Here is a 22,096-nt window from a genome sequence, read left to right as displayed (position 1 = left end):
AAACAGAAGTAACGGCACAGTGTGTAGCTTTGCGTTAAAAGTGTGCTACACCATACATTTGACCGTACTTTTTTCCTTTTCAGCTATTATGAAGAAAAACCCACCAATTTCAGACATTTCTAAGGGGAATTCTCAGATTCTTATCAGCTTTTGTTAACCAAACCACTACTAATAGGCAAAATATATTCTTTTAAGATAAAGGGCCAAGATAAAAACAAGAGAGAGACAGACTGCAATAGATCACAAAAGCATCAGTACCAGTGGCAGGCTTCTGCGCTGTCAGAGGAGAAGTATATCACATTTGGGCACTGTCATATCCTCGTGCACTATTTCAGAGCCCTGGACAGGAATGTGTGATGGACCCACATCTCTTCAAACAAAACTCCCATCAGATTGCCTCAGCTGGAAATGCCAGGGAAAGCTACACCCAGCTTCTGCCTTCATCAGATTTAAAACCTGCACACTATCTATATATAGCTTTTATTAAAATAGGATTATGTCCTCTTTTTTCTTTTAACCTGGTTTGAGATTAGGAGTTTTTATGTTTGGTTTTTTTTGGTGTGGTTTTTTTTTTCTTTTTTCTTTTCTGTAATTCCTCTTATTTTCTTTTACAGATCAAGCAATCTTGAAACCAGGTTATCTCATTTTGCATCAGTTGGTTGTACTGACTCCAAGAAGCCCATTTCCTTAACCAGACTGGAGCAGCAGCACTGTTTGCTATCAGCAGGCTGCAAACTGATAGCTGTGAAACATAAACTTCCCAAAATTTCTTATTTTCAAAAAAAAAAACCCAAACCCAAACAAACTCAAAACCTCTTCCAGGTTCCTTGGTTCTCTCTGTTGGCATAGTTTCATGTATACATACAGCTGGGGGTAAAATAATAATCTAACAGAGCCCAAAACTCTCACCACCACTTGGCAAACTCTCAAGTCAAAGATGAATCTGATACAGCTCCACCTTACTCTCACAGGGTTTATAATAAAGGTAATAATCAAGTTTGACTCATTAAGCAACCGTTTACTAGCACATGATGGAAAAGACTTGCAAGAATGACTCTTCACCTTCAAGGGACTGGGTCTGCCTCTATCAGGAGAGATTCCCTTACCATCCACAGCTAAGCCTGTGGCGTAGGGCAGAAAAAGCACTGGTCATGACTGGTTTCCTCCAATCTGGACTGGGTTTTCTACCTCTAACAATGCTGGCTGACTGATGTAGCCTGTTACACCAGTTTCCAAACAGCTCCGTGTTGTTCCTTTGACCTTCACTCCCTCTTCCCCGAGAAACCGCTCAGTGGCAGACCCAAATGACGTTATCCCTGTCTGATTCAGCAAGTAAGGCCATTTAGGGAGAAGTCCCAGGGAGATGCAGACTAGGGTATGTCCAGGAGGCTGGTGACACACTTCATTGCACTTCATCCCTTCTGATGTGATGAGCACCACAGCAAGGTGAGCACTGTGATGTCCTTTTAAGATGAGGGCTGGCATGTGAACTAGAGGCATTCATTGCAGGTGAGCAAGACAGGCTGGGGCAACAGCTACAGAAGGTACAGAAAATCTATCCTGTGAACAGAAAAAACCCACCCTTCATTTTTCATCTTTGACTCAAAATCTGGGGGCAAGATTGACCTCTCGACTCCAGCCGTCTATGCTGCAACTGAGCAATCACATCCGAATTCCTGTACACTCATAAGCAATTCCAAGAAGCAATCTTGTAATATTTTGGATAACGACTTCAGGATGAGCAGAATCATGCCCTACCAATGCCTGTTACTCTTCACTGACTATAAAGGGAGCCTACATGACTACGTATATGCTGTATAATATATGCTATAGGATATAGCCCATCCCAAGTGACTGCAATCCAGGGGCACTTCTGGATGCCAAAATGACAAAGACTGCTAAGGACCAGTTCTGCTCCATCTGTTCCTGAGCCATTTTCCTTTGAATGCTGACATGTTTACAATAATTGCTGGTTTTGCCAGAGTGACACTGGGCTTGTAACAACACATTTTGTGGAGTCTCACCTTGAGTTCATTCCAAACATGACTGCTGCCTGTGAAGCTATTCCCAATGCTCAGGACAGTTTGTAACAGAATTATGAGTGGACTTTAAGGACATCAGATGTAATCTAGCAGGTTCTCAATGGTTTCAGCCAGAGCTGGAAAGCATATTTTTTTCTATGTATGTCACAATATTGCAGATCAGCAGCCGATATTCTCTACTTGTGTTAGAGGTAATTTTGCAGTGGGATCCTGTGCTGAGTCATCATGAAATAACAGCCAGGCAGACTGCTAAGATTGCATTTCTGGGAGCGGGACAACTTGAGATAAAGTTAAGAGATAGAGGGTACACAGGAAGGATTACTCAGTGAGATTGTGGTAACAGTGTGATGGAAGCTCAGCGGTGGATGTAAGCCCTCTCTGTGTGCACTAAGTACTGTATTTTCACTTAGATATGCTTTCTACATGATGACTTGGTTATCACTAAAATTAGCACAAAATGTGCATTTCCTCATGATACTCTGTGTACATTTTGATGGGGCTCTTATTCCTCAGGTACTCCTACTAGTGTCAAAAGCATGTGAAGATAGGAGATAGGTGGAAGACTTCTGGATATACATGCATCATCCGAAAGATTTCACTTTCCCTGTGACAATGTTCCTCATTTCTCCTATCTCCAGATATAGTTGATACCTCAGTTTCTCCAGTGCTTGGCAGTGTGGTTCTCCAGCTGGCTCAAAGTTCATTACCTTGAACAAAAAATTACCCATAATACTTTCTCTCAAATTCATAAGGACCATAAAGGCCTCTTCTTTCCTCAGATGCTTATGCCTGTTCATGTAGGTCTCATCACTGGTACACCGTCCAGTTTTTCTCATAGCTCCCTCTTGTACTCTTTGCAAACTTTGTCTTTGTGTCCTTTGCCCAGGAGACTAAGAAAATTCAGAGCTCCAGCTCTTTCCTATTCTGCTCCATGAATCTAAGAGGTTCCACCAACTTCTTTAGACTTAAGGAAGAACATTTTTTATTTTATCAGCAGCAGGCTGAAGTACAAGCTCAGAATTTGTTCACTCCTGGGTCCAAACCATGATACAAGTGAATCACCTGAAATCCAATTTAAGACATCACTGTGATGATAGTATAAAACAAACATGAAAAAAAAAAGAAAAAAAGAAAAAACCCCTTGTCTTCAGCCATATGAAGGAGGAATGGAGGAAATACCTATGATGTCCTGACCAGTTTGCAAACATTTGCCCAGTTATCATATGGTGCCTGCATGAACTTGTCAGCATCATTGCATGTCAGCATAAAGCTGTTGTCATTTCTCATGGTCTAGACAAAAGCAGAGGAGACAGCATGTGGAGGAGAGAGAGAATGTGGCTATAATTAGCCTGGTGAAGCTGGTTAAGAAATCTTCTGTTGAAATGAAAGAATTTTCCTCACACATTTTGCAGCATCTTTCCACCAGAAAATGCAAGTAGATTTTGGGGTGGTTCTGCCCAACACTGCTGAGAGGCCCAGGATACAGACACAAGGGCTGCCTGGACATCAACCAGTTAGGACCCGGTTGGAGCTCCACAGCTAAAAAAGGATGTCCTGACTTTCCTCTGAGATGGTGCTGTGCTATGCTGAACAGACCTATTAATTTGGAGCTTTTACTTCTTTGGGCGTCTCTGGACTTCCCTCTACTTCTCTCACTAATTAGACGTGGCCACTGATGGGAAAGAATCACTCATTATACTGGTGAATCCTCCAGAAATGCTGGAAAAATCCCTGATTTTTACCATATTTTTACTTTGTGGGGAGTAGCAGGGGCTGCGATAAAAAGAAAAATACACAGCTACAGAGAAGACAAAATGCCTTTCCCTAAACTTTTTAGACAGCAAATGCTCTACTATCTCTGTATAGCAATCCAGTCACAGCTATAAATAAAAATAAGCAATTACACTCCATGAATTCTCCAAATGAGACTCCCCATATATCACTGAACTTATAACCAACTCTACTATTTCATACCATAACATGGTTCACTGAATTCAAATATTAACTATCGGAAAAGAGAAATCTCACATTGATTTAGGGAAACAAATGTATTTTGGTTTTGTGGCTGAATCTTTAGAGATAGCACAAATTAAACAGATCTCCTGCTCCTGGAAAGGTTGCAAGATCTAATCACGTTTAAAAGGTGGTGAAGGGAAGCTGGGGGAAAGGAATGCTGGAGATAGAGCCCTCATTCAAGTTGCACAGCCAACACGTGGGACTGCAAAGCATAAATTTCATTTCACCATTACCCATCTATCTGTGAACAGACTTTTAAACAAATGACTTATAAAAAGTCGGGAAGAAGAGAATGCAGTACCATAGGTTCTTTACTTATGCCAGCATTGCACCAGCCTAGTCAAGCCACTCGTCTTGCCAGCAGCCCAGCTTAGCAATGAAGATTAACACAGTAGTAAACTAGAATAATTTGAGGTTGGTGGTTTTTGTTGTTGTTTTTTTGTTGTTTTTTTTTTTTTTTTTTACTGAATGCAACTCTTCTTAAACTCACATCTTCCACATTCTGCAATTGTAGATGTCAATTTTAAATGTGAAATGCCCAAGAAGAACCTACAGTTCATTTGGGTTCCAGAGTGAATGACAACTCTCATACCAAGCTAGGAGTCAAGGGAGCCCAAGAAGAAACTAGATGTCAAAAAAAAGATATTTGGAACTTGGACATGGGAAGTAAGTCATATTAGATCAAGCTCACATTTTCTGTATTAATAAAATTGCGTTAAAAATTGTAATTTATTACTGTCTTATTAATTGATATTATAGCCATGTTAGTGAAGGAGTGGCATGTGATACAGGCAGGAATTTGAACCAACATGTGTTTCAGTTCAGCTCCAGTTCTGGCTTCTCTTCTGCCATGACAGAAGTGGGGCTGGTTGGCTCCAGTTCAGACCAGTAAAGCTTAGTTAACTGAGCCATAAACCTTGCACTGTTTTGAAATAGTCTGTGCTGAAAAACATATAGAAAATGAAAGGAGCAGGATGACATGGTGCTGTGGGCAAGAAGAACAAGCTTCTCATGGCCATGAGAGAATGGGCAGAGGCACTGGTGACGATGTTGCTCTGTACACCCTCGCTGGAGCAAACACTCTCCTGCAGCCAGGGCACACTACTTACTGCGGTGGGCACAGCAACCTTTCACTCCCACCCACCTTTGCAATGACACATAGACATTAGACCATAGCTCCACAAATAACAAACCCTGTGAAAATTCAACCTGGAGTAGTTCAACCAGATCTTGTTTGCACCAACATTGGACATGTGAAGGATTTTCTCACAGATGCAAGAAAACTGCAGATTCTGACTCCTCTGTGGGAGTCCACCTCCAACTCTTCCAGTGCTTGACCAAGCTGGCCTGGTGTAGCACCCAACATTTTCTGTCATGGTTATAACCAACCTGTGTGTTACAGCCTGGTATCTGTGCAGAGATCAGCCTCTGGGAAACAAAATGTCATCTTAATACCAAGTATGAAACTAGGCCCAACAAAATCGCCTATCCAAGATGTGAAAGCAGCTGCCACTCAAACAACAGGCTACACTTATCTACGTAATTTTCCACTGGCCACCGTGTCAGTGTTTTAAATTCAAATCTCAACCCAAATAAATAATGCTTTTTTATTATATTTAGTCTTGGGTTTCTTAATTATATTTTAGGAGTTGTTAGAAGAAAGGCTTACAAACCTTAAAACCTCACTAGATGGAGTGATTCTTACCTAGAAATGAAACGCAGACTTTACAGAAAGTATGAAACTGGAACTTGCTGGCAGCTTCCAGTAGGGTTTTTGCATTGGCTGAATCTATGATCAAAGAACCTGTATAAACAAACTCCAGGAGTAACTCCAGGACATCCGCAGTGAGGTTGGACATGGCCAGTTCCAGCTTCTCCCCACTTCTGCTACTGTCTCGTGGTGACCTGGTAACAGCAGACAATTCAATTACGGACATTACACCATACCCATTTTGTTGGCATTCATTGATTAGTGAGGGCTAGAAAATCGCTTTGCACCTCATTATATTTCTCCATTATTTTTGTTTACGGAACTGAAGAATATGAATTTTAAAATAACTCAACTTAAAAACTTTAACTGGATCTGAAAGAGAAGAGTCTTCAAGCAAGTCTTACGAAAATTCTGTTTATTGCTACACTGCATTTTCATGCAAAAACAGTTGCGAAAGGAAAGGAAAGGAAAGGAAAGGAAAGGAAAGGAAAGGAAAGGAAAGGAAAGGAAAGGAAAGGAAAGGAAAGGAAAGGAAAGGAAAGGAAAGGAAAGGAAAGGAAAGGAAAGGGAAAGAAAAATGAATGAGCCAATATTAATGAAAATGAGTAATGGGATTAGCTTTCAAAGGGAAACAATACATTTTAACATCTTGGTTAACATCTTATCTTCTGTGCATAATATAACTGTTAAGGAAAAGTCACTCTCCAATTTCAAGAGAAAAGGTCATCTACTTTTTCAGGAATCTAGCACTGGAATAATTTTAAATGTCATGTGCATTTAAGGATACATTTAAAGACCTTTTCATAAAAAATAACAATAATAAATATTAATTTCTGTTTAGCATGAATTTCTCTGTATTTTATACTAAAGTATAGATATGACAGATATGATAGGCATATACAGATGGTCATATAAAATATACATACATATATGCTTATTCTAAAAATCTATTGTTCCCTTTTAGGCACTAAAAAAAGGAAGCCCTTCATGGCAATTGCTTTGAAAACTGAATACAAGACAAGCTAGACAGACAAAATGGTTAGAGCAGAGAAGGGAGAGGGGGGAAAACAACAACCAGCTCTGCCACAGGAAGCCAGCAGCCATCCTCTAGGAGTTTCATGACTGTGGCCTACGGTTTTTCCTGCATGAAGTGCTGAACAATTTGGGGATCAGAGTATTTCCTGCATTTGAAGTGTGGATTAGTGCTTGTGAAATTATTGGACAAAAAGAAAATTATACTGAATTAAAGTAAGGGCCCAGTTCTTAATGCATGGTTGGCTGATGTGTCTGCAACACTAAAGACAGGTTACACCTGAAAGACAAAAGTGATGATAAATTTGGTAACATCAAGGAGGGGAGGGGAAATCTGTGGGAGTAAGAAAATAAACTCTTTTAATGGTTAGGACCATCCAACACCTTCTCAAAGAAACATGAACTTCTCCTAGTCACTGGACAGTCAACGTCTGCTTCCTCCAATTCTGCTGGAGTACTTGCAAAAGCCATTGCATGATTGACACAAAACGGGCATACAATGCTGCGTGACTTACACGGACTGGCCAAAGCATCACTATCCACAGGCAATGCCAGCTTTAAGCATGAGCAAGAGCACTACCAACCTCTTGGATTCACAAAGCTGCCTAGAAAGGTGACGGTCAGACCTCTACTACCATAACGGAGGAAAAACAGCAACACACAAGGTTCAGTTTTCTTCCCTCATGCCTCTCCCCCCACCCCCCTCCTCCGCCCCCAATAACTCCTAAAATCATTTGGGGAAGTGCTTACAATTTGCAGTCGATGCTTTGTCACTGGTCTTCCATTGGCTAGCCTTATTCAAGTCAAGAACACACCTTTAATTCATACAAATTTTTGCAGGATCAAAGCCTGAAAGAGGTTTCATTTTTCTACTGGAAGTATTTAGATGGTGTCCATTACCACAGTGGAGGAGCAGCTAGCAGTCCTTCATTTCATAGGCTTCTCTAAGGTAGTAAACAATGGTTACTCCCATTCACAAAAGGAAACCAAGGCACAAGGAGACAAACGCACTACTAAACCCCATTTTTAAATCTAAATATTAGCTTAGCCCTTTGCATGGGAATACAGGTGGGATAGATCCTATTCCACAAGCAGATGGGTAAGAATGTGCTACCCCTACATGCACAGATGTGTACACTACCCTGAGTCCTTATGCTTTATCACACCACAATATTCTTTCTGAACTCTTGCATATGGATTCAATTTTGCACTCAAGGCAGTGAACACACTCAGGTGTCAAAGCAGTAGAGCTGCCATTTCCTAGATCTTCAAGAAGATGTCAGAAGATGTGTTGTTTTGGTTTTTTTTCCTCCTCACACTCACATACCAATAACATGCCTCACATCTGATTTATCTCCAGTCGTGGTCACATCCAGTGCTGCACCCTGGGCTATCAAAATGCCTCTTGGTACTGATGTAATTCTTGCTGAATTGTTTCCAGAAGTGGTTTGTACCTGACAGCTAATTCATATTCACGGGGCTGGTTAATAACGACATTGCCTAGAATTTAAGTGAGGTTCGGAGGTACCCAGCAAGCGACAGAATCAGGCTCTTTGCACCATGGGAAGCTCCACCGTAAGCAATTATTTATTTAATGCCACTAATTGCACTGTGCTGGCCATGGCTGCGAGAATGACTACGTGTGACCCACTGGGAATTGCACGCTCTCACCCAGTGCAGAGACCAGGAGGCACAAAGGAAAGGGATGACGTGACACCAATGTCAGCATAGACACATACCCATGTTAGCAACAACTGCAAGCTGCTATTTTTCAGAATAATTAAGTAATAATCTCCTTAACTTTGTAATACACCAAGCAATAAACTGCTGCTGCAATTGATTAAACGCCAAAGAAAAGCTAAGGTGTTTAATCAATCACTAGAGCCACTTACGGCAAGTATAACACAAAGCTACAGAGATTATTGATATTACACAATGAGCCAGAAATGGGAAAGAAAATTATCCTTATTCCTTTCTCTGTGATACCCTGAATGTATTGTGCTGTTTCCCTTGTGCTTTCTAAGCAGCGAGTGCTTTGGCTCCACGTTTAGCTGGATCAAACACTGAGCGCAGGCTTGGTTCAGCCTGCACAGGGAAATCACAGCTACTCTGGTTTCCACGCTGGGGATCTGGCTTGGTATGGGCTGAAGGATGGACCGGGAATTGGTTGAAGCAGGTCCTAATGGATCAAACACGAATGTTTGAAGGAAGAGATGAAAATAATGTGGGGAAACAGACTGATGTGACTGAAGTGGGAAATTCCATACATTTCTTTTTGAAACGATGTCAGTGAATCAGATTGTGTCATCCGCCTCCAAGCCTGACTGAAGCTTTCTGTGTTCCTTGTTTTCACATGTATTAGAATACCAATATGCTCTGTGCAGTTATACTTCACTGATTTGGGATGCAGCCTTCTCTCAGCTACTCTAAAGGAACTGCAATGAAGTGGCTAAAGCCGTATTACAAGAATAGAATTTAGTCCTATAAATGCACATGCAGTGGATTGGGAAAAATCTGTACAAATGTATACAGCTGTGCCCCAAATAGCTCATCCTGTATCACATCAGGAGGAGTTTTGTCAGCAGCATTGGTAGATGCAAACATTTAGAAAAGTCTGCTACCAGAAAAACACTGACTTGCCTTAGCTGGGAAAAGACACAGCTCTACCTGCATAATACACTGCTGTTCCCCCTCTCCTGGCACAGACGGGGGGAATTTTGGGGATGGAGAGCCTGCCTGCTCCTTGTTTCTGTCTCACTTGAAGCCAGGCAATGTATGCTTATCATCTGTGGACATCATTAAATGTGGCACATTCTGCTATTTGCCCTGCGAACTCTAAAGTTTAAACAGAATGATGTCATTTTATTGGCCTTGTAATCATTGCTCATATTATAAAGGTCACACATTTCACATTGTGGCAGAAAATCAATAGCTCTCCCAACAGCCTCTGAGGGAAAAAAGTTTTGCTTCTGAAGAATAATATATAATAAACAATTTTAGTCCTTACTTTATCATGGCTGTAATCTTGGAGAATAGCTACAGTAAAAATCTGGCAAAGGCTGATATATAAACTCATTAAAATTGGGAAGTGATTTAGAACAGGACTTTTAAAAAGATTTATCTTGAGCTAAACAGCAAAGAGGTTTGTTTAGGTCTACATTTAAACAAGCTCCAAGAGCTCTTTAACAGCTTAATTTTATGGTAGCTGTTGGGGAATTCTTTCAGATTTACAAATCATCTATTTCTCCAGCAAGGTGATAGACCTGAGCAATGTGCAAGCAGAACTGAGCCTGCAGATAAGCAGGAAGCATAGATACAGTCTGAATGGGTAAGGGGGGAGTTATTGAAAAATATTCTGTATTGTCTAGAATAATTATGTCTAACAAAATTAAGCCAAGGCCTTTGAACATACTCTGGCTACTTATCCTTCAACTTAATTACTTAAACTAGAGAAGACAAAGGTACAGAGAATCTTTTAAGGCAAAAGATGGCTTGACTACACTCGCAAATCACAAATCAAAATTGGTGCCCCTTCCTGTTAACTTATAAAAAAAAGCTAAAACGTTTAAATACTGATAGCAGGAAAAATAACCCTAAAACCTCATCTGTAAGATTTATGAGTGGAACTGACAAAAGTAGAGAACTTCACATTTTTGGTATTCATTTGTCCTTGAAAATAATTTCCATACATGTAATACACACAGACAAGAATCAGCACCAGTGTTTGCATGCTTAATAGCGACACAACCAATTTTCTGTCTTGAGCTATAAATATATGTATATCTATGCATTCTCCCTGCATTTTTCATATCAACACATTCAAGTAACAGAAATTCTGTATGATTCAGTTCAAAACATTTAATAGTGAGATTCCTTGATTTGCAAAGCCGCATTTGGAGTCTGGCTAAAGTAGCTGTGTAAGTGAAACACCGCTAGCGCATCAATTTGTCAATTTATGGACAGCGCTACCGCCTCTAATTCAGGCTTCCCTCATGCTTTGAATATGCTGCCTTTAACCGGCTTGCAACATTATTTTGACTGACTAATGGTTTGGCTACAGCCTCACTCAATTTTAGATCAAATACGAAAAGCTACCTATATCCGGTACAGATGCCAGCCAACTCTTCTGTTTACAAGCTATAGTCACAAAGTCAAAACAAATTCTGGATGTTCAAAATGGAGCCATCTGTACAGAATAAACATGAAAAATGTGAAAGATTTTATGTAAATGTACATTACTGCCTAGGAACAGTTGGTTCAGCTTCCTCCCTGGCTGCCTAGTTGGGAACAGGAGGACTGACAGAGTTTGTGACACCTATTTACACTCAAAGCCATATGACTCACTGTGCCATAGACTCAAAGGTATGACATATATTTAAGCTTTGTGCTCCAAAAGGGCACTTAACTAAATGATTATTTTTTAAAAGAAAGACACATTCAGAATTATTATTTGTGATCTTTCCCCGGACACATGGGACCTAGTGTGCATCACTTCTGCTTGTGAACAGAGCCTACCAGCATTACCTGCTGCTCCCAACAGGAGACCACGGCAAAGAGCTAGCTCTATAATACAGCCTCCATTTTTTTCATTACACTCAGAATTTATTTTTAAGAAACAGGAAAACATTAACCAGCTTAATAAAAAAAAAAATCTGCTAAATTTGACTCTCTGTTACTCAGGATCTCATACAACTCAGGAATCTGAACATCCTTTCCTAAAAGCACATGTTTGAGCTAGCAGGAGGCTACAAGACCGCTGGCATGCAGGTATCAATCCTAGCTCCACCCTGGACTGAGGCATCTGAAGCCCATATTTTGGGGTTGGTTGCTCCCTGCATGGAGCAATGCAACGGCCTGTCCCACAGCCAGTTGCCTGCTGGTCTCTTCACCTCGCACCCTCCCAGGATCTGCCCCATCAGCTCGACATGCTGATTTTGCTGGCTTGCTTTTATAATTAGGAACATGAATGTTTACCCTACAGTAATTGTGTTCCCATTCCACCAGAGCAAAATATTTGCTACCAGGATATATAGGGGACACACAAAAAAAATTCAAATTAAATTGCTTTCTTTACTGGACAGTGTTTTGGTCTCCAGAAAACAGGAAATCCAAGATATTTGTGTAAGATGAAGCACTTAAATGAAGAGAAGTTACTTCCTTTTCTCCCTGTTAAATTCTTTTGATTACCAAAGAAAGGACTCCAGGCTGGGATAGGCAGCTTCTCATGAGGCTTAGGAGTCTGTAAGCTATGTGCTCGTTAGAACCTCCCGTTCAGGTCTATACAGCTTAGACTGAACATCTTGTTTACTGTGGAACATAATCCTTTAAGCATTGAAACTCCAGGCAAAGGAGAGAGTGCAATGTTGCTGCGTCTTAACTGTCTGCTATTTGACTTTTCATCATCTTCAGAGTTATTAATGGTTCAAAACCCACATGTCTATTTATCTTGGGAGAAGCAACAAAGGAACTTCATTATATTATAGCCAACCTTCAGCTATGAACAGAAAAGACACAACACTCTACATGGAAAGTCTATTTTGTACCAAAGGGCTTGATCTATCATAATTACATGCTCATGAGATATAAAAGCATAGATGCCCAAACAGACCAAAGTACATTTCTGCGACACATGCACCAAGATGCATGTACGTACTGAGGTAACAGGTTATTTACTGAGTTGTTCAAGTTTATGCAGCTGCAAGGTAATCAATCATGTAAATAATGACAGGAAGTGACATATATAGAGCAACATCATTGCAATATGTATGTCATAAGGCAAATGTTCTATTAAATAGGATTTTTTTTGAAAAAAAATGAATTACACCCTAACACCGCTTCTCCTTTGGAATTATTTTATCAGCTCAAAATGTATTAACTTGCAAATCTCTGCCTTCGTTATACTATCTTGTAGATAAATATTATCTTTGAGCCTCAGCCACTACCCATCTGTCTCATGAGACAAGAAAACATATACCGTAATGGTGCTATTGTATGATTACAATAAATAAGTAGTAAAATCACAATATTAAATAAATTACATTGTTTAAACACAGTGCTGCAAATTTGTCATCAAAATTTACCTGACCAACAAATCCATTTGTTCACTTTTTACCAGGCTGTTGATACAAATAATGTTCCTTGTTCCAGGCAAACAAAATTTGGCAAGACTAGTGTAACTTATTAGGGTCAAACACTGCCAGTTTTCACCTGCTCTATCAGAAGAAAATCAGGAAAATTAATGGCTGTGAGCTTGGGCATGCACTAGCAGCTCCTGCTAATTCACCATCACAGAAATGATCATTACAAACCAAGACGAGCAATGGGATTAACAGCAAATGCTTTTGTTCATGGACAACATGGCTAGAATAAAATAAACAGAAGAGCTGTGTCTCTTATATACCCTTAATGCTATTCACAGACGGAACACAATCTAATTGCTCGGTCAAGACTATTTCTAAAGGCACGGGATCAGCAGCAGCCTGTAACGCTATAGTGTCGGAGATCACAGTTGGAGGCACAAATCTGCCTCCCTGCTGAGATTTAAGAAAGAAGATGACGAGTTTGAAGATGCTGGCTTAAATGACTAGCAAGTGAATGAAGCAGTGAATAGCGAGTGCCCTTGGAGGAACAGCTTTTCATGACCCAGACTTCTGCCAGGGACTGAGAATAAACTGAATCTCACAAGGTGCTAGTGGAGAAGTTTAAAAAAATGGGCCAACTTATTAACAGCATGGGATCTAACTTGTTTGCAAGTATCTCTGGCAGGCTAATTCAGCAAATATGTGGCAAAATAGCATGAGGTGAGAGCTACTGTTTGTTAACGGTAAATAAACGATGCACGCAGGTTTTGGTGGATTATGTGGGAAGGAAGATTAAAAGTAAAATGACAGAATAAAAAATTTATGCTCATCAAACTTAAAGTTCGCCCCCTTAACCAACTCCTATCTGATTTGTTTTAATGATATTTATTACACCATCAAAAACCAGCTTAGCAGAGAGCTGGCATTATGCAGCTAATAAATCTGTTTCTTAGGAATGTAGTGAAATTTATACAAGTAATTATCTAGGTAAGTCTATCCCAGGTTCTTTCTCTTCATTGCAATGTCTAGAGGGAAAAAAATAATAAAATAATGATAACCACAATTATTATTTATTACTACTGCTATGATTATGGTAGTGCCCGAAGATCCCAATCAGCATTTCAGTAATTAGAATTAATTCTGTCAGGCACTAGTTCTTTCTTATTCAGCTACAGGGTGTTGTTAGTGCTTTTCTACGGTCTATGCAGAGCCAGCCTGTACTCTGGACACCAATGAAAGGGAATATATTGCATTACCTATGGCCGCAGTATATATGGGTAAGGGCAGGTAAGCTCTTCTCACCCCATCAATCCCTGCCCACACCACCGCACAGAACTGCTTGGCATATTTCAGTCAATGAAGCTTAGTGCTATGCAAGCAAAAAGAGGGGATCATGCTCTGATATGATCATAACCTGGTCATATTAATTCAAATTTGTTATCCCAATCTGGCAGTGGCTAATCCTTGATGATTTAAATGAAAGGAAGTGAACTGCTGATCCCTGGAGCTACCTGCGAGCACGCTGATTTGATTACCCTTGGTTTAGGGCAAGACTGGCTTTTGGAAGTAGCCCAAAAATGACAGCTTCCAAGAACATTACTCCATTTTCTATGCCGTGGAAGTTTTTTTCATTGTCTTTGATCCATTTAGTTTCAACTGCACCTCGTTAGATAACTGTTCCCTTTCACCCCTAAATTTCAAGTCAAGCCTAGATGGGGCTGTGAGTTGTAAGTAAATATAGGTAGGTCACCGGCATCGGCATCTTATGAGTGGTTGCATGACAGCCGCATGGCTTGCAGATAGGTCTAGCCAGAGCAAGAGAGGTGATTAGTCTGTCATTCCTTGGATAAGACTTGCAGGATTTATAGTTGTGTCTAAAAATTATGTGAGCGAGAAGCCCAAACTACAGTAAATAGAGATGCTGTCAATGAGGGACAGGAGCGAGAGGTTAAGTGATTCTGCTTGACGCCTCTGCAAGCTGCAGCCATTATAAGGCAGAAGCGTAATTTCTGCGCTGCACCTCGAGGATTGGGAAGGAGCCTTTCTGTCCTCCTTGCCATGGTTTCTCTTCTGAGCAGGGCACATCGATCTCTCCCTCCTTTCAGAGCAGCATCCAGTCCCAGCCACTCACCAGCCTAATCCACAGCCATGCTCGCCAGGCTGGAAATAGCCAGGCTGCAATGCCTGCTACAGGGTTTGTGGCAGTTCCTTTGCCTGGCAGCCCAGCACCACCACCGAATATTTGTAAGCTGCAATTCATTTATGTAGAGGACCATACATTTTTGCTTGATGAAAACATGTTTTCCAAGGCCTGGCAGCTGCAAAATTTGAAACCCAGCAGGCAGCTCTGACAGGCGGGTGGGCGGGCGGCTGCTCGGCCAGGCAGAGCAAGCAAAGTGCGCTCGCGGAAAGGGGCCACCGAAAGCAGAAAGCTGTTTCCTGGGCCAAGATTTTGCGCCCAATGCAGAGCAATTATCAGTCCCTCATTTAAGAGAAAAATGTCGTCCATAGCATAATTTGCACCTGCACCCTGGCAGTAAAGAGTGAAGAATATTTTGCATTCCCATGCAACCTCCCATTCTCATAGACTCTTTTAAATGGGTTAACAGAAAAAACTGGTGCTGCCTAGTCACAATGTACCTCTCCTGGCACCTGAAACAAACATCATATTTTTAACTCCATTCTCCTCTGTTTTTAAAAAAATATGTTTTAATTTGTTTCAACAGTCATTCTGTTCACCTAGGAGCTGAAGCATGCAGATGTGGGAATACTGCCTACTCCTCTCCTGGAGTAAAAGAGCAAGACTCTTAATAAGCAGGAAAACACGAAGGGGTCACTAAGAGTAGATTTTTCTTTCATCTGCTATTTCTCATTTTGGGCTTTTTACAATGTAAACACAAACCAGACAGTCTGTTTTCCAGACATCTAAATGCTTTTGCAGTTTTGTCAGACTGTTTCAGATGGATAGTGGCAGGTTTCTCTGTCTTGCATCCAAATGCTGCCTTTCCACACAATGGTGTAAAATGCAGAATGACATCTCTGTCTTCAGTGTAGGTGTAAAGCAAGAGGAATTGGGTCCTCTCACCCTAAATACTTTACTTCTCCCGCCCTCCTGCCCTGCCTTCAAGCCCTTGGAGAGTATATACAATGATTATTTTTTTGTTGTTGTTTTTCTGGGGGGGAGATAAAATATCTGAATGCTTGCAGAAAGAGGCAAGGTATTGTGGAAAAGCAATTTGGCCATGAAGTCACTAGCTCTGCTCCTAAGGAAAAGAAGGATGAACATAGTGTTGCCAGATTACACTGCATCAAAAACGCTTGCTTCTGGTGACCGAATCTCTTTGTGTATGTGACTTACTGCTCTGTGCTAGTGGAATCAGGCAGTCAGAATGCCTTCAAGATTAGAAAGCATCATTAAAATCAAATCTTGAAAAGATAAAGATTGTAGAACAGGATCTGTATATCTTTAGTAACTGACCACAAAGAAATAAAACTAAAGTCTGCTTATAAAGCCAGCATTTTGGCCAAGAAGAGACTTTTATATCAAGTCTTCCTATTAATAATGTCATATTTGGTAGAGATTCCAGCACTTTGGGTTGGGTTAAGAAGAAAGCAGCAAATTAAAATGTTCCGGTGAAACTTTGTTACGGAAATACCAGACATTCCATTTATCCAGCAGCTGTATTTGTCTATCCCAAATACAGCTGGAAAAAAAATATTATGCCTCTTCATGGGATTTTCCATTCCTTCCTTCCTTCCAGAACACATTCTTCTACCATTTCTTCTAGGGCAGATACAAAGACACAGAGCTCATTTCTCTCCTCCCCCAAACCAAGAATGGTTTAAATAAGGAAATATGTGCTCTGTGAGAGGGGCATTTTGGAGATTTTTTATTTTTAATGGATCCTCATCCATTTCTTTCTTTCTGTGTACATATATAAGCATACGTATGTGACATTTAGACAAACATTAGCTTCCAGAAGGAATCATTCGTGTACTTTTAGCCAACTACGATTCAGGCTGGGTGACTGGCCTTTCCCTCTGGGCAATGAAAAATGAGCATTTCCAGAAGGCAGTTCATACTATTTACCATAAGGTGGGTTGAAACACCCATCCTACAGACATTCCAGTGCTCCCCCATGACTGCAGAGGAAGCCCAGATAACCAGCTAAGGCTGGATCCCTGAAGGAAGCGATGTAACACCCATAATAAGCAAACCACCTCACCTCTCTCTTAATAGTAAAGAGGGATGGCCTCCTCCTCCACCTCATATCCTAGACTTTTATGGTGAGAAGACTTGCCTCCTGGAGAGGCCTTCCCTCCCTCTGCAGGCTAGAGTCGCAATCTAGAAGGTGAGGTTAGAGTAAAACTGCCTCAGATGCCAACGCCTGAACGTTGGTTGACTAACAGCGAGAGATGAGCATCTCTCATTGCTCCAGAGGGATCTCCTACCCGCCTGCACATCGATAGCTGAATTAGGAGAAGAGGCTCCTTCTGGAAGCCTTCAATGTGCTTCTCTTCATTGCCTCTACCATAAATTAGGCCCTTGCTTTGGGAAGGCTGTCCTCTTAAGTACCTAAATATAGGTGCAAATCAGAGGGCAGTGCACTCAAAATACATAAGATGGCATTTAGGGAACACAACCATATTCTGGCTGCTATTATAATCCATTTTTTCCCTGAAGTCTTACACTGCAGTAATCTCGTACACGTCACAGTTTGAAGAAGCTGACTAACCACATGATTCCCCTAAGCACAGATGACATGTAGCAACTCCTGTACATGCTCTGTGTCTGAAGAAGCAAGCAGTAAGGCAAAGTACTCAAACCCAAACCCGTCATAAAGTGGGCTCAAATATTCAACCCCCCCAAATTAAGAAAAATTTAAAGAGGATTTTATGAAGAGAACTGAAGAAAACACTGCACTCCCTGAATATGTTTAATATTGTATAAAATTGTTCCTGAGACTGGTAGCGACAGCCCCGCAGTCCCTGAGGTTATTGCACTATGTCCTACTGCGGGACCAGCCCTGGACATGCATCTTCATCCATGCCCATCCATCCCCTGCACCTCACTTCCCTCTCTTCGTGGGCACAATGAAGGGGAACAGACGTCTGGAACATTTTGCACCTGCTGTTCCTAATACACCTAATCCTTTTCAGATGATTTCGCACTGAAAAGGACTAAGATTGTTTTTTATGGTCAGCTCCTGTTGGGAGGGAGATGAACATCGAGTCCTGGCTTAGGCTCAAGTGCTGCACAGCATCTGATGGGGTAGTTAACCATTTCCAAGAGCACAGTGCCTGCTAATTGGCCTAACCCAACCTCAAAAGGGCCACACTCATATATTGAGAAGATAAATTACATGGAACAAGGACTTTTCTGGACACGGACCAGAATGCTCAGTGCATTGCAGGATCAACCATTTTCTGAAAAACTAAGGGGGTTTCAAAGTGCACTCTCATTACCAAATTTGTTCCATAAATAATAACTTCAGATTTTTTCGGTTAATCAAACCTGGTTATCTTTTCACTACAGTGCAATAAAAGTAACATATTCTTTTTCCCTGCTATGGCTAATTCTTATCAAATAGTTTTCCTCAAGACAGGCAATAACTCTAGTTCTATTATGCTTTTTGTCTATATTTTGGGTTTTCTTGAGGAAGGAATAATTGATCTTATTTGTTTCTGAACATTTCCCTTTTATTCTTTTGAGACACTACTTGCTATTCTACCATCAGATACCAACTCCAACACACAGTGGAATCAATGGCAGAACATGAGGTTAACAATAACTAGCCTGTGGCAAAGAACAGCTGAAGTAAATACTCTGAAAGATATTCTTTTCCTGCACGTTTATATGCGTGCACATAGCACCTTCATAAATAGATCATCTTCTCATCGATGTTTCTGGTGACCCATCGGTGCCTTTGGTTGGAATGGCATTAGAGCTTAACCCTAGCATGTGCTGATTGATATGTACTTTATATTATATATAATATAAAGAGATCTCTTTTATTCTTCTAGAAGAAATGCCATTTCTTGTTTTGATTTCTGTAATAACACAGAAAGCACAATATAAATCATATAAAGCCTTAAGTACTATCTCAAAAGAACTGTGAATAAATATCAGGAGAGGATTCTAGACATACTGTGTTTATAAACATACTGACTCTGTGAACTATAATGATTCTGTATTGTTAAGGGCATGATCCTACAAAATACTGAGTGCCTCTTGCAACTTGAGTCCTTGACTCTCATTGACTTCATGGGGTTTCTAAAAGGACTAGGCTTTACACTGCAAGTATCCTCTAAAAAGCAAGTCTTCAGAAATTCCACCCCATGGCCCTGATTTTATTGCTTTACAACGACACATTTGCTCAGTTTACAGGTGAATATTTATTTTTCTCACCTGGCGGTTTTGCAAACTCAACTAGACATCAAGATGCATTTTTCCTTATTCAAGCATCATCATCAGTAATAAAAGTATTTTTGCCTTGGATACACCTGTGCAACTCCATTAGCCATCATCAAGGTTACATGCTTGGAACTCAGGTTATGTATGGAAGACAACTGGGATAGAGAGACCTGACAGTGGACAAAGATCGACTTCTGGAATATTTATTGCTGCTGATGATGTGAAAGAAGGCAAAAAGTGGTGAGGTTGGCAAATGGGCTAAAACTTGCACTATTTTTTTCTTGTAATGCATGTGAGCCTTATGAGAGCAGCTAATAAATGCTGAGATCTAGGGTTTTGCTCTCATAGTCTCTTTTCAGAGCATTTAAAAAGTTTGTTGTTTTTTTGTTTGTTTGTTTTAAATGATATCAGAGCAGTGTTCAATCGAATATATATCTCCATTAGATAACTAAATAATAAAGTGGCAAGATTCTTCAGTGTGCTTCCAGAAATAGATGCTGCCTGGTGACTTCTGCACACAAGCAGATGTCTTTGCAGCAAAATCCAAATGACAGTCTTTGGCCAGCCAGCTATTAGATTTCTGTGAGCTGACTCTAAGATTTTTATTTCCCTGTAGACTCTACTCCTTATCACCCTAAAAAGCATATACTGTAGCCTTAACAATTAAATGATAATGAGCAGACAGAAGAGAAAGGACAGGAGAGATCTGGCATAGCTATAGCTAGCAATCATTAGATTTACAGAGGGGAAAAGACACGCTTCCTAGGCCAACATATTTTTTATGAATAATTGATAAGGCAGTCAGCACAGTTATATCATAGAAATGTAATATATATCCATAATTATAGAACCAGCTTTGTGCAAAAGGACATAATACACTGAAAGGAGATACCAGCCAATATGCCATCCTGAAATAAAATACAGTCACTATTGTGTTAGTTGGCAAAATTTAAATACAGGATTTGAAGCAAGCAAAATGTTCTTTAATCCCATTTTTTAGCACAGTCCAGGCCCAGTCTGCTCAGGAAAATACTGCAAGGCAAAATCAGCAGCTGCATTAATTTGCTGATGATTGAGAGAAAAATGAAAGTTATCCTCATGATTTTTTTCTCCCTACTTGCTACTCTAACTTACTAATAATATGAGAGTACCAATTTATTCCTATGCAAGTATATGAAGCATACAAATTGAAAAATCAATGTAATGGAAAAAAAAGATTATCATGCACTGTTTAGAATCAATCAGCTAGAAACAGAGGGGGGAAAATGCAAAGGCGGAGACACGATGTTTAGAAAATGTACATATTGTACCTACCCTAAGCTAGAGTGTTTGTAGGAAAAAACTACCCTTAGTCCAACATGCAGACTGAGCTATATTTTGACCAGAAAATTGTCTAATTTCCTATTTTTTTCTAGATAAATTAATCAGTTGCCTTTTCTTTTAAAAGTCCCCAAATAATAAAAATATCAATCCCTTTGCCCATAAAAGCCACACAAAAGCATGTAACAAAGATTTCAGGGTAAAGGGATTACGATACTTGAAATGCTTTATTAGCACGACATCTCAGCATCGTTCACCAGAACGCTGATGGCTTATTGTAGCCCGAAGGACAGACTTTTGTCATACGTGACAGAGTCCCTTGAAAACATTGACAGCAATAGTTTTCAGTTGTGGTCCGAATCACCATTAGCAGTTGAGTCTAAATCTTAGATCTCTCAGTGGTGGAACACTTTCTTCGGCCAAAACCAGCCTCTACTTATCAGAAATAATTACACTGTACGAGTCAGATGTGTAACAAATGGGTCTGAGTCTCAGTTTGGAAATACATTCAGAGGAGGTGGAAAGAATGGCTACTGGCTCTGTGACAGGAGATTCAATCTTCATAAACCTGCAAGAGAGGGGAGGAAAAAAAAGCGACACAAATGCGCCCTACAAAAGAACAGAGCAGATCACAGCTGGAAGGAAGGCAAACCTTTTAATCAGGTCCTTGAAATACAAGCTGCAGGAAGCTAGAACATTTTGGTGGACTTCAAACTCTTTGCCTTCAACAATAATTTTCAGGTCTGTAAACTCTTTCGCTCTGCGTTGCTGGTTCAACTCCTTCAACATTTCTGCAGAACAGAGAAGACAGACAGTGCCAGGGTTCCCATTAAGAGTTTTTTATTGTTACTTTTTACTTTTTTTTTTTTTTTTTTTTTTTTGTAAAGAAGTAGAGAAACAGGAAACAACTGATATTTTTGTCGGTAAGATTGGCTCAACACAGACAGTCAGAAGTTACGAACATAACATATTAAAAAAAAAGAAAAAGAAAAAAGCAGGAACCAGTAGGTCTAAACAACTGAAATATATATACAGAAAAAAAGCAAAACCAATCCTAAATTTGGAAGGGTTAAAAACGAAAACAAAATATTTCAGCATCACCAAATCAGAAACACAGAGAATGCATTATCACAGAAAAGTTAAAATAATTTGTTATAATAAAAATCAAGAGCTAATGAATTTCTATCCAAATGCAAATAAGTTTTGAACACACTAGAATAATATTAGTAAAAATATGGTATTATGATGCAATATGAGCTGGATATGGGTCAAAATAATAAAACCACAAGACCTGCGAAAATAACTTATCCTTAACATAGTAAAAATGTGTTAAGCCTCTCAGTTAACAGAATAAGATAGTACATCTAAATAATATATAAATTACAGTGCATAAAAAATTAGCCAAATATCAATGCATCTTTCAATATACGTCAGCTATATAGACTACAATTGCATATGTTTCAGAATTAGCTTAAAAGCA

The 22,096-nt window shown here is 40.0% G+C and overlaps 1 protein-coding gene across 2 annotated transcripts in view; it reads right to left on the bottom strand.

Moving 5' to 3' along the window:
- Window positions 1–22,096, bottom strand: part of KLHL29 (kelch like family member 29) — a 405,364-nt gene that overhangs the window by 54,973 nt on the left and 328,295 nt on the right. For both annotated transcript variants that reach the window (XM_056343947.1, XM_056343948.1), the window contains exons 6-7: window positions 21,269–21,407; window positions 5,764–5,963 (exon numbers count right to left, since the gene is read on the bottom strand). In XM_056343947.1, coding sequence (XP_056199922.1) covers window positions 5,764–5,963; window positions 21,269–21,407 — 339 coding nt within the window. The remainder of the gene's footprint in view (window positions 1–5,763; window positions 5,964–21,268; window positions 21,408–22,096) is intronic.

This window comes from Falco biarmicus, chromosome 6 (genome assembly GCF_023638135.1).
Source record: "Falco biarmicus isolate bFalBia1 chromosome 6, bFalBia1.pri, whole genome shotgun sequence".
Lineage (NCBI taxonomy): Eukaryota > Metazoa > Chordata > Aves > Falconiformes > Falconidae > Falco > Falco biarmicus.
This window is presented reverse-complemented; position numbering and strand designations above follow the sequence as displayed.